Raw genomic sequence first — 16763 nt, forward strand, 5'->3', positions numbered from 1 at the left:
ACTGTATATTCTTTCATTTGTATTAAATGAGTATGAATTGTGGAATTGTGATGGCAAATTAAGAACACATGGAGGGTGCAGAGCAAATGCTCTCTCTCTGAGCTGCTATAAATTTAACCACCTTCTTTGGCCAAATATGTATCTTACCTGTGTGTGTGTGTGTGTAAAGAATGCTGATATGAGATATGAAACATAACCAGTAGTCAATGTGCAAGCAGCCAGTTGAATGGTGAATTTATGCCATTGAATTCATATATTTGTAAATCTGACTTTGAAAGAGTCAGTGCCTCCCCAGCCACAAACCTCACCGCACGTCACTGGTGTGTCTATAGATGTATATGTGACATTAAAGATTAGCACATCTCTGAGGCGTTCTTTCCTCCACCAGCTCTGTGAGATCAGAGGCGCGTGAAGCGTTGTTATTGTGCGCATGCGCATCAGTACAGCAGCATCAGTGCATTCCGCCAAATAAATGATTCTCTGGTTTGGCCAATGAGACTACACGCTCCATATCCTGCAAATAACATATGAGCTTCAAAACTGGGGCTGCTGCTTAGTTAATAGACAAGATGTTATAATAAGACGTTTAGAGTTCCTCCATGCTTGGAGCTACGGTAATGGCAGCTTTAGTCGCCTGGAATTGTCGGCTGCTGGTCGTGCTCCGCTGAAAAACGCTACAAGTGAGCCAGCTGTCTTCTTGGGCACGGAAAGGCAAAGAAATAGCCATGTCTGCGAGAGAAAGAGCAAAGGGAAAGACGACTAAGGATAGCCTTTCTTTACTCCCATGCTTCTATTTTGTTGAGGTAGGTCAGCGACTACTGTTTATATCGCGAGAATCCGGACGTTATGATTAGTCATTAAGTAGATGCTGCTTATTTATTTGGACAAGCTTGCAAAGTGCATTGTGCATTTTAACTAGGATACGGGGTTGTTGTTTTTTCTGGGGTCACCGGCGGTTTATTAATAACTATGAATCCTACAGTATATACAGGTGCATTCAGCGGATTTTCTGTGCATGTAGGCAGCCTAAAGACTTTGGAGCTTTGAAAGTAGGCTTTCCATCATCAGTGTATACATTGTGTTTAAACCAAGAAGCTACTTTCCAAACGGGTTACTAAAGCAAAGCATCCTTTCATGAGCATTTTTATTCCTAGTATCAGGTGCGGTGTTGCCTCTAGGTTTCTAGATAAGATACCTGGTTTAAAAAAATAAACCAAAAAAAAAAAAATTAATAATTAAATAAGGAGGGGGGGGGGGGGGGGTAGCCTAGTGCTTTTCCTGTTTCTTTTCTACCTCATGTTTGATTCACCACATCCATGTGTTCTGTTCATGTTTATTTCATAGCAGCATAGACCTAGACATGGTGTTTGCACTGACACATATTTCCTCAACCTGCATGTTGAGAGGAAAAAAGGAGTAAGAGGTATTCTAATGTCATGATGTTGTGATAAAAACACATCTGGTTGATACATGTAATACTGTGTTCCTCATAGGAATATTTGCTAGTGTTATTTATTTATTTATTTTTGAAAGACTTCACCCATACCTCTGGCCTAGTGAGAAGCTTGAGCATATCTGGGTCAAACACATGAGGTGGATGTGACACCTTGTGAACTGATCCCACCCTCAGTTTTATTAAATACACGAATAGATATTCATACATTTTCTTTTCTTTCTTTCTTTTTTTGTACATGGTTTGTAAGTGTAAGTTTTTTTCCCTTCTTTATGGGGACCTATATATTTATATTGTAGCTTTTATTTAAAAAAAAAACAAAACAAAACTGAGGTTAGGGTTTGGTCTAAATGTGAGTGTAGCATTATTTAGCTACAGTATTGCACAAACGAATAAAAAATGCAGAGAGAGAGAGAGATGACAGACATTCCTTACTAATGTAAAAGGGCAAATATTTCTCTAAAAACACTTAAACTCCATCCATCCTTCTATTTTCCGTACTGCTTATCCTACACAGGGTCACGGGGAGCCTGGATCCTATCTCAGGGGACTTAGGGCACAAGGCGGGGAACACCCTGGACGGGGTTCCAACCCATCACACACATTCACACACCCATTCACACACTACAGACAATTTGGAAATGCCAGTGTGTCTACAGTGCATGTCTTTAGACTGGGGAGGAAACCTGGAGCACTCTGGGGAAACCCCTGAAGCAGGCGGAGAACCCCGAACCTTGGAGGTGGGAGGCAAATGTTCTAACTACTAATCCACCGTGCCCCCAAATATACTTCAACTTTTTTAAAAATTCCATTGATTTCATAGTTGTAATGATACAAACAAGCCAATAACAGGTGTGTGTGTGTGTGTGTGTGTATATATATATATATATATATATATATATATATATATATATATATATATATATATATATATATATAAAAATATATATAAAATATATATAATATATATATTTATATTTAAAACAATAAAGGGGGGAGGGCATTATCTTGTTTTTATCAGATTGAATATCTTGCCTTAAATCTGAAAAAAACAATTTAAGATTTAACAATGTTGGAAGTGGGAATCTTTAAGTGCTTGCTGTGATATTACCAGTACCTGAGCCTCTATAAATAAGCAGTCAGCCTCTATTCATATATATATTAATTATTTAAATGACTTTCACCTCCTCTTCCAAGTTTTTTGTCAACCGTTTGATGAGTGATACACTTGAATAAGATTTGAAATCTTAGAAGGCCATTTCCAGGTATGAGAGGAATTCTAATCTGTCTCTCTAGATTGGATTTTGTGCCGCTGAAATTGCATCTAGGCTTAACCCTTAAGGTGGTTTTCATGAAAGTGTGCCAAGTTCGAGGACAGAAGGAGTTATCACTTCGTCGATTGTATTACATGGCCTGTTCTGGTGTACAGTGGTTGTCATGCCTGTTTCATTGCCCTGATCAGTTAATGAGGTATCACTTGTAGGTTTGGATTGTGCAGTAGAAAGAGAAGCTGCTTGATATGCACAGTACTACAGCAAGCAGCTGCCTCAGCATGCTGATTCTGCAAAACTTTACAGTAGTCAAGGTGCTTCCACTAACCTATATTTTCTCCTCAATTCCCTGCTCAGAGAGAGAAAAAGACAAAGAGTGATCGGTCCTCAGCAATACTACATGGTTATAACACATCCCAGTCTATACATTTTCTTTTGTGAATTAAGTCTTTACATTTTTCTTTTGTAGATAGTCTTTAGTTCCCTGTTTTTGGTTTGTGAGATCCTTTGGTGTTTTGTATTTGCGTGTAGTTGAATTAGCTGAGGATCTGTGAGCATTCCCAATCTCAGCAGGTCGTCCTTCTGTTCTGCCAGCACTAAGAGCGCTTGTACTTTCTCTTTTCAAGGTTGCCTGTTAAAGCTGAATTTGGAACACGACTGCATGAAGATGCCAATGGCCAAATTTAGACTATGCGCCACAGAGAGGATACTTCACTGTGTTAAGCCTTACGTGTACTCTTCTCAGCAAAAGACTCATTGGAACCCTAATTCACTTTGTCGTGCTGATTTATTTTGCTTTATGCCACAATGCTGTTGAACGCTTGATGCAGATTGATCAGAAGGTTTTAATTCATTTTCTATAACAGTATGGCTCACAAAGTAGTTCCGGCTACAAGGTTTATATGCACTTACAGTATTCTAATACGTTGACAATTCTATAGAAAGAACCTGCTATAGAATTGGCTATAAAAAAGTCTACACATTCCTGTTAAAATGGCAGATTTTTGTGATGTGAAAAAGAAAAGAAACCAAGTTAAACCATGTCAGAACCTTTTTCACCTTTATTGTGAAATTGCCACATATATAAATTAAGTGACAAACAATCAGAAATATTTTAGGGGGAAAAAGAAGGAAAGTGTAAAAGTTGGCAAAGTGCTTTGGTATAAGAAGAGTAAAACATTTTGTGACACGCTGTTATTCAGGTCAAGCTGTATTAGAATACATATTTTTTTATTATTTTCCAGTAACAGCACATCCTAACTTGTTTTATTCCTTACTTCCCAGGTGCAATCTGTCCCCTTTAACTTGTATTTAACATTGGATCAAGTATGCTTCAATCTATTTGGGTATAATAAGAGTGATTGTACAGTTTCATGTAGAGCTGCAACAACTAATCACTAATAATCGATTATGAAAATCGATGGATTCATTGAAGTGTCAGGAGATCCTAGGAGAAAACGTCATGCCGTCTGTTCGGAAGCTGAAGCTTGGGCGTCATTGGACTTTCCAACAGGACAATGATCCCAAGCATATCTCAAATTCCACTAAGGCTTGGTTGCAGAAAAAGTCCTGGAAGATTCTACAGGGCCATCACAGTCACCTGACTTGAACCCCATCAAAAATCTCTGGTGGGATTTGAAGAAGGCGCTTGCAGCACACAAACCCAAGAATATTACTGAACTGGTGGACATTGCTTGTGAGGATTCTGAAGGTTCCTCAGGAACGCTGCCAGAAGCTGGTGTCTGTCTATGCATCTCGTTTGCAGCAGGTCATAACAGCAAAAGGGTGCTCTACTGAAAGATGCTTGCCATGAAGGGGTTGAATAATTTTGAGACTGGAGAAATCATTATAATTTGCATTTTCAGTTGAATTTGGGGAAACCACTTGAAGCATTTGTTGTGTTGAACTATTTCAATGGCTTTTGTTTGATTTGTTCACTGCAAACTGCTGAAAGTCTGTAAATTTTGACAAGAAACCTGATTTGGAATTTGAGATTGAATCAGTTTGGTTTCTCTATTTTCATGGTTCATTGTGAGTAATGTTAACATTGGATGAGGTAGCAGCTAAATCTGAGACATTGCTTATCTCAAGTACCAAATTCTGTGTGAATAACAGTTACTTAATCGTATCAGGTGGGCTCTTGGTCAGCTTATTTTTCAAACTGTCTTCATGTTTTTTTGTTTGTTTGTTTTTTTACAGACTAGAATGAACAAAAACATTGGCATTATTTAGTTAATTCAACAACTCAATGTAGTGATTTAAAAGCATAATTACCCTGTGTCCCATGCACACATTATAATTTCATGACTTTGGTTTAGTGCTTTATTAAGTTGTGTGCATGAGTACTGGCAAAGCCTGATATAAAAATTAAAATGCACAATGAGCTGTAAAATAATGAGAGTTTAAGTCATATTGTTAAATTAAACAAAATTTGCACTGATTAATGAGATACTTACAACTGGGAGCATGCATGCAACAATATATTGGCAATATACTAGATTCTTATGAGATGTTTATTTCAATGCTTGCCTTCTTGTCATTCACATTGTATTTTTATTTTTCATTCAGAAATTGTTTCTTGCTTCTATGTTGCATCATAATACAGTACATTTGACAGGAAAGAAAAAAAAAAAGAATTTTTTATATCCCATGATTTTTTCAGGCTTAAGTCAAATGCTTGTGATTAAAGGTGGTAGTGTAGACAATACTGACAAACCCCAAATTGAACATCCCTACTGCTCCGGTTTTGATTCTGGCACAAGTTTGACACAACCCTCCCCATTTTCCGGGCTTGGGAAAGTCCACTGAGAGTGCACTGGGTCGTGCAACCCTCCAGTGGCTGGGGTTGGTTCCCTGACCAGGAATCGAACCCATGCCGTGGCAGTAAAAGAACCATGACCTACATGCAGGTGATTTGCATAATCTAAATGGTCCATATAGAAAATCAACTTAAAACATGTGCGTAACATGACGCTGAACACAAGGAACTTTCCTTGCAGAAATATTGATGTAACTTGAACTTAAGATGCCAACGTAAGTCGCTAACTTTGAATATGCCCCAAAATGTTAAGTGAGAAAAAAAATTTGATGATGTGGACTTTTGTTGCCACGTTTCTCACCATGTTATTTCTGCACTTTTATTCCAGCTTCCAATCCTGCTGACCTCTGTAGTGAGCCTTTACTTCCTAGAATGGACAGACATTTTCAAACCAGTGCACTGGGGTTTCAGCTGCCATGACCGCAGTCTGAGCTTCCCGTACATCGAGCCAGCACACGAGGTTATTCCCTTCATCATGCTCCTCATCCTCACCTTCGGTGCACCTGCTGTCACGGTCAGTGTAACATACACACACACGATAGTTATTTACTCTTTGCGAGGCCGTTCCATTGATTTGTGTGTTAATGTAGCCGAACCTATGTGTATTGTGTATTACCTACTTTTACCTTAACCCCTTGGTTGTTTTAGTTTTTCAAATTAAAGCTGCATTTGCGTATTTTTTTATTTTTTTAATTTATTTTCCCCCTCTCTTTTGTTTTGTGATGACACCATAGTTGTTATACATTTTATATATTCATACATGCATATGAGACCTTGGAATTATAAAGTTATAAAAATGAGTTAAAAAACAAAAAACACATTATACATATACATGGCAATAAATACATGTGAGACACTATGTACCAAAATATTCCTCAAGGGTGCACAAATTTTACATTATATATGTTTTTCCTTTATTTAAGGTCAGCTTTATAACTCAATATCTTAAAATTACAGAATTGTCAGATTGAATGTTTTATTGCAATGTCTCATTATATAGATATATATTATTTCATATTGCATATACAGTATGTACATTCATGCAACACTTTCAGATAATCACATCTGTTGTTTTAGGTTGAAATACACACTGTGTGTGTGTGTGTGTGTCCCTGCCTCAGATTCTTGTTCTTGGATGACAGGATTGGAACCTGATGGAACCCATCACACCCATCAAGGTCTGATGGGTTGTGTGTTGTGAGATGCTAGTCTGCTCACCGTGGTTGTAAAGAGTGCTTATTTGAGTTACTATAGACTTCTGTCTAAACTCTAGAGACTGTTGTGTGTGAAAATCCCAGGAGATCAGCATTTTCTGAAATACTCAAACCAGCCCATATGGACCAACAATCATGCTACGGTTAATGTCCCAGAGATCACATTTTTCCCCGCTATTCTGATGTTTGATGTGAGCATTAATTGAAGCTGTTGACCTGTATCTGCATGATTTTTTTTTTCTACATTGCGCTGCTGCAACATGACTGGCTGATTAGATAACTGCATGAATGTGCAAGTGTACAGATGTTCATAATAAAGTGAAGGGTGAGTGTAAATTACTCAGAAATTCATTTAGGAAGATGAGTCATTTCACACGTATGTCATCTGCCATGTAAGCCATTTTACTTGAAAGAAAATGACGTCATGCCTATAGGAAGGGTTTATAACAGTTTAGAGGTCAGTTATGTCCAGATAATTTTTTTTTTTTAATCGGTCATAATCTAGCACTTCTTGATGAAGTTTACATAACTGTATATTCTAATGACATACATTTTTATAAGGATTCTAGCATAACACTCATTTTAAAGCAAACCTTCATTAGCACTTTGGGAGACTCAGATCACATCATTTCTGTGAGCTGTGGTACATAGGCTTATTATATTGGATTTATAGCAGTGAGGGTTGCAGGGCACTTATTTTATGGCGAGACACGATTATTTCATGCTCGGCTTCATATTGACTTCTTGAGGCTTGTAAAGGCAAATGACAGTATGGCTAAACGAGTTTGAGGTATGAACTATGAAAGGAATGTGGTTAATGTGTTGGCAATATTCTTCTGTGTAACTCAGCAGTGACAATAATGAAGGGCATTGCTGAATACCCTGCTTATATACACAGCTTAACTGAGCTAAGAAGATTACCACAATGTTTGTGCTGTATTTCTCAAAATTCTAAACCAACAGTTGTTTGTATGTCTATTTGTTGTTTTCATATGCAAACTGTACACTATGTGGCCAAAAGTATGTGGAAACCTGGCCATCACACCCATATATGCCTCATCCAAAACCATGGACTTTAAAACAGAGTTGGTCCCCCCCACTCCCTGCCCCTGCCCCTTTGCTCCACTCTTCTGGGAAGGCTTTCCAGGAGATTTTGGAACATGGCTGTTGGGATATGTTCTGGATATAAGAAGGTCGGGCACTGATCTCAAGTGTGTTCAGTGTATAGCGAAAAAACATTTATTGGCCTTCCCCTTCCAATTCTTTCAGAGGGGACTGTATATACAAACATACTTATACAAATGCCATACTTGGTTTTAAATAACAATGGATAATAAGCCTTCTACTCTCTTTTTACTCAGCTCATTTGTGTCTAAAGTCTGTTTACCTGACAGATTTAGCACCAGGGGCGGAAGTGACTGCAGGCTGTTGGGACTCCTGTGGTTTTGCCAATTGTCACAGTGTAAAGGAGAGAGAGAGAGAGTGTGTGTGTGTGTGTGTGTGTGTGTGTGTGTGAGAGAGAGAGAGAGTGATTGGAGGGTCAGAGTCACACAGAGAAGTGTGTGGTGTGATCTGCATGCGATCTGGATTCAGATTTAGCTCGCTGTGTGGCACTTCATCAAGCCAACCATCTGTCTATATCCATATCCACAGCTCGCCTGCCTTTGCAGTATGTATAGCACCGCTGACATCAAACACAAAGCCCTGCCGGGATTTAAACTCCTCAACTAGCGACTAAAGCGGTCTAGTCTTTATGGACAAGGAAGCAGTAGCTACTATGTCTACGTTGTCCATGGAAGACATCCATCATGCATATAACCAGACTGTTAGATTGAGCATGTCAGTCTTGTGTCATACAGATTTATGTTGAGATGCTCAGTCTTGTATCATACACCGATCAGCCATAACATTAAAACCACCCACTTAATATATTGTATGTTCCCCATGTGCTGCCAGCTGACCTGTTGAGTCATGGCCTCCACAAGACCTCTGAAGTTGTGTTGTATTATCTGACCGGTCTGCGGCTGTGCAGCCCCATACAGGTCAAGCTGAGATGCACTGTGTGTTCTGACACCTTTTTATCTGTCACCGGTTCACCGGTTGTCCTTCCTTGGACCACTTTTTGTAGGTACTAACCACTGCATACCGGGAACACCCCACAAGACCTGACGTTTTGGATATACTGTTTGGTCAAAGTCGCTCAGATACTTTTTCCTGCTGTGAACTGACTGTTCACTTGCTGCCTAATATATCCCACCCCTTGACAGAAACTTGCTCTCATTCCCATTTTTGATTTTCCTATCTCTCAACAGTGTCGTGGCAAGAAGTTAGAATTTATGTTCTGGCATGCTTCATGTATTGAAAGCTCATGAATTCTTGACTTACTAGTGCTTCTGATGTGCAGTATTGAATAAAAGAGTCTCTTCATTATGAAAGTAAAAACCGAAAAAAAGAGCGACGTTGAGGGCAGAGCTCCACAGAGGCATGTTTGATCTCTCTCATTTCATACGGCTTTCTGGCTTAACGTCTTGACTCCGAGGCTATTCTGTCTACAGATAATGATCGGAGAAGGCATTCTGTTCTGCTGGCTGTCCAAAACTCAGAGCGGCCCTGGAGCTGAGGCCAACATCAATGCAGCTGGCTGCAACTTCAACTCATACATCCGTCGTGCCATCAGGTTTGTGGGTAAGTTGCACTCATGGTGACTCAATTATATGATTCAAGCACTCAGTAACATTGATTTCTTTTAAAATTAGAAGTATAAAGTATACAGTACATTGTTGTTCAGTTACTCGGTATCATCATCATTGTAATTTAATTATTCACTTTTTTTTTTTTTAAATGTTTTTTTTACAGGGGTTCATGTGTTTGGTCTCTGTGCCACTGCTCTGATAACTGACATCATTCAGCTGTCGACGGGTTACCCAGCACCGTACTTCCTTACTGTATGCAAACCCAACTACACACACCTGAACTCCTCCTGTGATGAGAACTCTTTCATTCTGGAAGACATCTGCTCTGGGACTGACACTGCCATCATTAATGCCGGCAGGTACTATAGGACTGGCGTAGAAGTGGATACCAAAAGATTGAGACATTCAGTACGTTTACATGGACAACAATAATCCAATATTAAGACGATACTCTGAAACTAGCATGTAAACAGCAATTTTTCATTATCGTAATCCGATTAATGTCATACTCGAAGTAAACACAAATGGAATTAAGACGTGGAGTATTCCTGTTTTAGTCGCATTATGGAAGTGCATTACAGACAATGTAAAGACCTTAATCACACTATTAACGTCGTGTGGGAGTTTTCACCGCAAGAGAGCACGGCTGTGTCCGAAACCGCTTACTTACCTGATATATAGAAGGAGAAATACATGTATATACAGTAGTAGGCGAAATACATGTATCTCTGTACTATATAGTAGGTAAGTACGCGGTTTTGGATACAGCCCATGGCTTCAAGCAGTCGTCTATTTGCACGTACAGCATGACAAAAAATTAACTGAAGCGTTTGTGAAAATTAAAAATAAAAACACCCAAAACTCTATACGGTGCCATAATGAAATTCTGGAGGGAACGTCGGACGACGTGCCGCGGTGACGTAATGACGTGTGCTCTTAATCAAACTCGGTTCTGTAACATGTAAAACGGGAACATGAAAGGAGTATTCTAAGAGCGACTCATGTAAACACCTTAATCACAATATTGTCTTATTCAGAATATGGTCAATAATTAGATTACTGTTGTTCATGTAAACGTAGTCAATGTCAAGTAGACAAGCTGCTTTGGGGGGGAGGGGTGCTGCTTTATTTTTTTGGCCACATGAAGCAGGAGATGTAGTGCATCAGAAGGTCAGGCAAAAGTTTTGAAAAATAACTCAAGTCTATCACAGAATGACCTGAATATTTCCTCACTGGAGTGTTTTATATTTAGAGCGTTCCCCACACAGTATGTTTGAACTAAATATTTCCACTGTTGTTGTGTTTTTTTTTGTTTTTTTTTTTTAATATCAAGGAGACTAGATCCGTGCATGCAGCAATAGGGCTATAAGTCTAAAAATGACTCCTATAAAAGGCTTTTCATGATTCTTTTAATGAGGTTCAGGGGAAGTAATGACACTGTGAATTATCATCTCTTGTGTAATGCAGATTCATTAAATAATGTAACAGTTGAAAATGCATCACTGCTTGGAATGTCAAATGTAACGCTTGTAAATAGGTGACTTTAACTGTATGTAGTTCTTACGACAATGATTTAGTGGATCATTTTGCAGAATGAAGTTGGCAACCCTTGGAATTTCTCATTAATAACTGTCTAAAGAAGGACACTATTTCCTCTTCTTACCCAGTAGAAATGGAAAAAAAGATACTTCAGAGTGCTTGCAGGCAGAATTAGTGCATTTGTGGGGGTTGTATTTGTGGCTGCAGTGGTGTCTGCTTTTGAAACGCATACTGATGGGCCAATTAGGAAGCTGATCATTAAAATGAGGTTATCACACCCAATGTTCCCAAATTTCAGGAAAAACTGTCCTGAATACAGAACGCTGAATAGTTGTGTGTGTGTGGTGGTGTTGGTTTTTTTTTTTAATTATTTGCTATTTTGACATTAAGTCAAAAGACAAAATCATCATGATTATCCCAACATCAGTCATCCATGGCTGGGTGACAAGAGAAGAAAAGTTGGCCATGTGCTTTGGATGGGAGGTGTGGCATACCCTCTCTCCCCTGTCATTCACAGTGACACTAGCCAATTGTAGATGTCTGTGAGCTCATGTTTGTAAGAGAGGGTGGCTAGTGCTTTCCTCTTCGTGGATTAAACTGCCCTATGACACAGCATGAGCAACAGTTCAAAAAGATGTGGCTGGAGAGCGTCACATGTCCCAGAAGAACCATGTGTTAGACTTGACCCTCCCCGGAGGTGTGATGGGGAGAACTGTCTGGTGGGTGGGAATGGGCAGATAATCAAATTGGGGAGAAAAGCGGGCATTAGCATGACTACACATTGTGAAGATCTTTGTTACAAATGACCTTTCTTAGGCAAACAGCTTATAAACTATACTCTGAAAAAGTTGGCTTTTCTTGTTGCTTTGGTCAACCTAATGGTAATAAGATTTTGAATAAAAGCCCACACTTTAGTAACTGTCGATCTGATATTGTGCTTCCTATGTACAACATGGCAGCGGTCACAGCTCGATGATGCATTATTTCTTTGGAAATTTGCACTCAAGGGCTTTTTGTTGTATTTCTGTATTGATAGAGGTTCTTACACCAGAGAAAGCAGGAGAAAAAACAAAACAAAAAAATAGCATAATTACTTTTTCAGCCCATCACCGATTGTGCCTGATCACTTTCTTTGTTGTTTTGCTTTCTTCTGGAAAATATATATATATATATATATATATATGTATGTATGTGTGTGTGTGTGTGGTTAGATAATATTGCTGAGGTACGTTTTTTTTTTTTCTGAGGTACGTTTTTTTAAAGGAAGATTCTTATTGAACCTACTTAATGAAACTATTTTCAATGGACTAACAGTCTGTGCAGAGTGTTCGCTGCATTTGTTTAGAAAAGGTGAATATTTATTTTGATTCATATATAATGTTTAATCAGATTTGGGTTCTCATTTTCCAGAAAATCTTTCCCTTCCCAACATGCAACCTTGGCATCCTTTGCTGCTGTCTACGTCTCTGTGAGTAGCTTGTCACACCCATGCAGTCTACTCAGGTTAACCTCATTATCATGCAAAATCTTTATAAATTCAGTCTGATCCACTGCAGAGAGGCAACTGACACAGCTTTGATGTGTTTATGGGATATTTCATCATTTAGCCTCATTGCTGTGTAAACCTCTAACATGATAAATAAATGTTACTGTACTTCTATAATACAGTGTGCTTAAAACGTACAAAATTGTGAACTTTAAATATGTGAAGGTCACTGAAAGCATTTGCTTGACAGTACAGTACAGTCGCTTTAGTGCTTTAGATTCAGTGTTTGGGGAGGAGTAGAGTGGTATGTGTGTGTGTGGGTTTATGCTGAGGATATGAGTGAAGTAATGCTGATTCACAGTTTGGAACAGTCCCAGTCACTGCATAAGGCTGAGATCATCTCAGTATAATCAATACAGGACAATGACATTAAATTATATTGGACATTTTACCACACCATTTTATTAATCATATACACAGTTGGTTGGTTGATGGTTTTCCATCAGTCATGTATATCACAAGCAATATGTATTCTTATATATACTACACTTATTTGTCTATTCTTGGTCATACACTACAAATCAAAAGTTGGGATACATCTGCCCATTGTATGGTTTACTTTTTTCTATTTTTTTACTAGGGATGCAGCAGTACCTTTTTTCAGACTGTGTATATGTTTTTTGATGTACCACAAGAGTCTCAGCTGTGTTTCCATAATCCCTCATTGCCAATGATCGATAGTGGCTGAAATAGATAGTGGCAACAAGGTAATAGCTGTTCTCGTTTACTGTAAGTGAGCAGGCACCTGTACGGCAGTTAATTGGCTTCACATTGCTCTGTATTGAATGAACTCATCCACCTACTGTAGGTCACTAATAAATAGATTTCTTGAATATGTACATCTAAGGAAAAATCTTATCATCTTAGTGTGAGATTGATGCCAATACTAAGCTCAGTATATGTAAAGGTGACTCTTTAATGTGAGTGTATTTGTTTCTGCTTAGATGTATTTCAACAGCACTCTGACCGACTCATCTAAGCTTCTGAAGCCCCTATTGGTCTTCTCCTTCGTCATTAGTGCCATCGTATGTGGCCTCACACGGATTATCCAGCACAAGAACCATGCCATTGATGTCTACCTGGGATTTCTCCTTGGAGGGGGCATTGCTATTTATTTAGTGAGTTCTTTCTTTCTATAATCAGATCAAGCCCTTTACTGTTAAAATACACTTGGTGCGTCACATGACATTATTACATACATATTACATATACTGTATATTACATACTCAACTCTCTGATCATGGTAGGGTCTGCATGCCGTTGGGAATTTCCAACCCAGTGAGGAGAAGCTGAAGAGTGAACCTCAGGTTCAGGATACTGTTAGGTCCCTCGGTGAGCTTGGTCAACATGTTGGCCACCATCTGCGTGCTAAAAGCCGTAGCAGTAGTGATGGCATTTCATCCTCACACTCAGATGGCCTCCTTCACTGTAATCTCCAGACCCGTCATACTAGATCCCTTACCAACCTGAAGAGATCCAGCGCAGATGTCGAAGTCCCACAGCCCCATAGCCCCGCAGATAAGGAGAGCATGGTGACTTTTAGTAACACTCTGCCACGGATTCATGCACCAACCATGGATGATGGTGCAAGGAGCACTGGAAACATCCATATGTCCATGGAATCCAGCCGCTCCAAGCAGTTGTTATCGCAGTGGAAGAGTAAGAATGACAATCGAAAGCATTCCATGCAGACTGTGGAGAGTGCCCTGGGCCAGTGTTCCACTAGCAGCATGGAGACTCGCTGTAGCTCAGAGCCTTCCACCGTAGGCATTAATGGGGAACAGCAAGGTCCAACAGGGTCATGTCTCAAACTGGCTACTGGAAGCAGCAGTATACCCAGCAATCCTTGTGGTATTGCTGGAGGTACAAGAATATCTATTCAGTCCAGACCAGGCTCTTCCCAATTGGTGCACATTCCAGAGGAGACTCAGGAAGGCATAAGCACTTCACCTGGAGGTAGTCTACAGGACAAGTGGCTGAAAAGCATGGAAAAGAATGTCAATGGACAACCACGTGTTGTGCCAGTGATTGGAATGTCCAAGCAGCACGGCCTGTTGCCCACAGGCTCCAGTAGTTCTGAAAGCAGTAGCCACACCAGCTCCACTGCACCTCTGCACCGCCATAAGAGCCTGAGTGAGGAGCCTGGTTCAGGGGTTACCAGCCAGGGTAACATCGTCAGAGTGGAGGCACACCCAGAGAACGGACGGCCTTTGGTTCATGCCCACTCTACTGAAGGCACCGCCTTCTGGACCTGGAAATCTCAGAGCAGCTTAAGACAGTCTTTTGAGCTCAATGACCTCAACCAAGACTCAGAGAATTGTGATTCACTTAGGGACGGCTATGGCTCCACAGACAGAAAGAGGAGCAACTCTGGTGCTCCGATACATGTCACAGTCCCAACAGTTCCTGCTGTCTCCTCTGTTTCCCCTCTAGCCAGTTCAGTAGCAGATCAGCACCCTCATCAAACCGTCTCCACCATCCGGGTCACCCCTATAGAGAGCAGTGAGAGTGGCCCAGAGAGTCGCGACTCAACACTGCGAAGGAAAAGCAATATGATCCTAATACCGGAAAGAGGGAACAGTCCAGAAAACACTAGGACCATTTTCTACAAGGGCACTTCCACCACTCCAGCATTTAAAGAGTAGCCAGCATTTAATGCCTTTTCTCTGTTTATGTATCACACATGAGGTCCATGTATGAGGTGTTCACCATATTTGTCCACACATGTACAGTTTGCTGGTGTGTTTTGCACTCTGGATGACACCATTTCTTACACTGCATGAAATCACTCGTTTATAAAGTTGTCACAGTGACACAAAAGCACAAACCCAGAACTCTTCCTATGCTGTTGGCTGTTGTCCTAATGAAGAAGTACAGTATATTGTAGCATATAACCTGATTATTTTATTCTACACACTGTGAAGTTGACCTAGTGCCAAGTCTTAACTTAAACACTGTATAAATGTTTAACAAAGTAATTTTTCAGTGATTACCCTAGCCCATAATTTTTTGTAATATAAATATTCTCTGAAATGGGTGCTGTCCTATTTAGATATGGGGGGAAAAAAGAGGGGGGAAAAGCTTGGATCAGAAAATTGTTTTGTGATAAGCATTTAATGACCATAAGTGCTTAGAATATTTTCTGTAGTTTGTTGTATAGTCGTGTAATCAGGGCTGGTGCATGCTATTCTGATGCTCTAGGCGTAAAAGAATGTAGCTATACCTCCAACCAGTCCATTGTTTAAACTTTTTACAAATTGACCACTGGTGATGACTGTCTTCTTAGCCATTTAACGTGCTTACAGAGTGCACTCGTAGAGAGCTTGGTCAAATGAAATACTTTGCGATGAAATTGATGGACAATAGTGTTGGTACATTTAAACCGTCCATGCTCAAGTGCCACTCTACTGTAGGAAATTGCCTAGTTCACCATTATGTATGCACTGGTCCTGTTTGAAATACCCTGCACTATATTCTCCTACTTGCAATACAAATCTGTGTTTTCACAACTCCATCATGAAATTATTTAATTTGTGTCTCTTGCTCTCAACAGCACATATTTGCTCCACTTTGCTATACACAGTTATTTTAATGAATACTCCCTGGTCTCGCTAAGGTGAAAGTAAATTCAGTAGCAAATCAAGGTGCAAAGATCACCGTCTTCCTTTAATGTGTGTGATAGTACCAGGTGCTCGTGGACACACTCTGCTGCTACTGTAAGATCACTCACAGCCCATACCTCCAGCGGTGCTGTTCACTACTCATTTTTGCACTTGAGTGGACAAAGTGAGGCAGAAGTTACGTACGCCTATGCCACTGATATTTCCATTATTCCACTCCAACTTCTTTGCATAGACCCAGTTAACTATTTAATATGTGTCTAATGTTGTTTCTGAAACAACATGGCCGATTTCTGGAACAACTTCTAAATTTTGAAACTTCATGCTCGATTTCTGCTTATTCATCTAAGCAGGCCGTATATCCATGTAAAGTATATTTATATTTAGTCAGAACATACATGTGGTTACTATAAAAATACACAAGTTACCTATTTTTAGATGTATTTACCAAATGTGGTGCCATATCAACTATCAAAAAGAAAAATAGAATTGAATGTTTATTTTAATAGACATGCAGATTAATAGTATTCTTTAAACTGATTTTGCTGTGACTTTTTTAAATAAAACGTGTAAATGTGCCAAAGGGTATTTTAAAGAGAACATTCTGTG

General features: G+C 39.5%; 1 protein-coding gene across 3 annotated transcripts; it reads left to right on the forward strand.

The window, feature by feature from the left end:
• The first annotated feature begins 424 nt into the window (after positions 1 to 424).
• Positions 425 to 16373, forward strand: LOC128611142 (phospholipid phosphatase-related protein type 4). Of its 3 annotated transcripts, none has more exons than XM_053630443.1 (7): positions 425 to 803; positions 5871 to 6056; positions 9312 to 9441; positions 9613 to 9808; positions 12378 to 12456; positions 13479 to 13652; positions 13782 to 16373. In XM_053630443.1, the coding sequence occupies exons 1-7, from the start codon at positions 726 to 728 to the stop codon at positions 15177 to 15179; spliced, it is 2241 nt and encodes a 746-aa protein (XP_053486418.1). In that variant the 5' UTR covers positions 425 to 725; the 3' UTR covers positions 15180 to 16373. The 3 variants fall into 3 exon arrangements, with proteins under 3 accessions (XP_053486418.1, XP_053486426.1, XP_053486435.1); XM_053630451.1 differs by having other exon boundaries at positions 12399 to 12456; XM_053630460.1 differs by lacking the exons at positions 425 to 803; positions 5871 to 6056 and adding an exon at positions 6659 to 6947.
• The last annotated feature ends 390 nt before the right edge of the window (positions 16374 to 16763 follow it).

Source organism: Ictalurus furcatus, chromosome 1, assembly GCF_023375685.1.
Source record: "Ictalurus furcatus strain D&B chromosome 1, Billie_1.0, whole genome shotgun sequence".
Classification (NCBI taxonomy): domain Eukaryota; kingdom Metazoa; phylum Chordata; class Actinopteri; order Siluriformes; family Ictaluridae; genus Ictalurus; species Ictalurus furcatus.

Excerpts from the sequence above, each read along its gene's own strand:
- LOC128611142 (XM_053630443.1), top strand. The coding sequence starts at position 726 with ATGTCTGCGAGAGAAAGAGCAAAGGGAAAGACGACTAAGGATAGCCTT. Across the intron at positions 6,057-9,311 it reads TCGGTGCACCTGCTGTCACG|ATAATGATCGGAGAAGGCAT; the intron begins GTCAGTGTAACA and ends TTCTGTCTACAG. Across the intron at positions 13,653-13,781 it reads GGGGCATTGCTATTTATTTA|GGTCTGCATGCCGTTGGGAA; the intron begins GTGAGTTCTTTC and ends TGATCATGGTAG.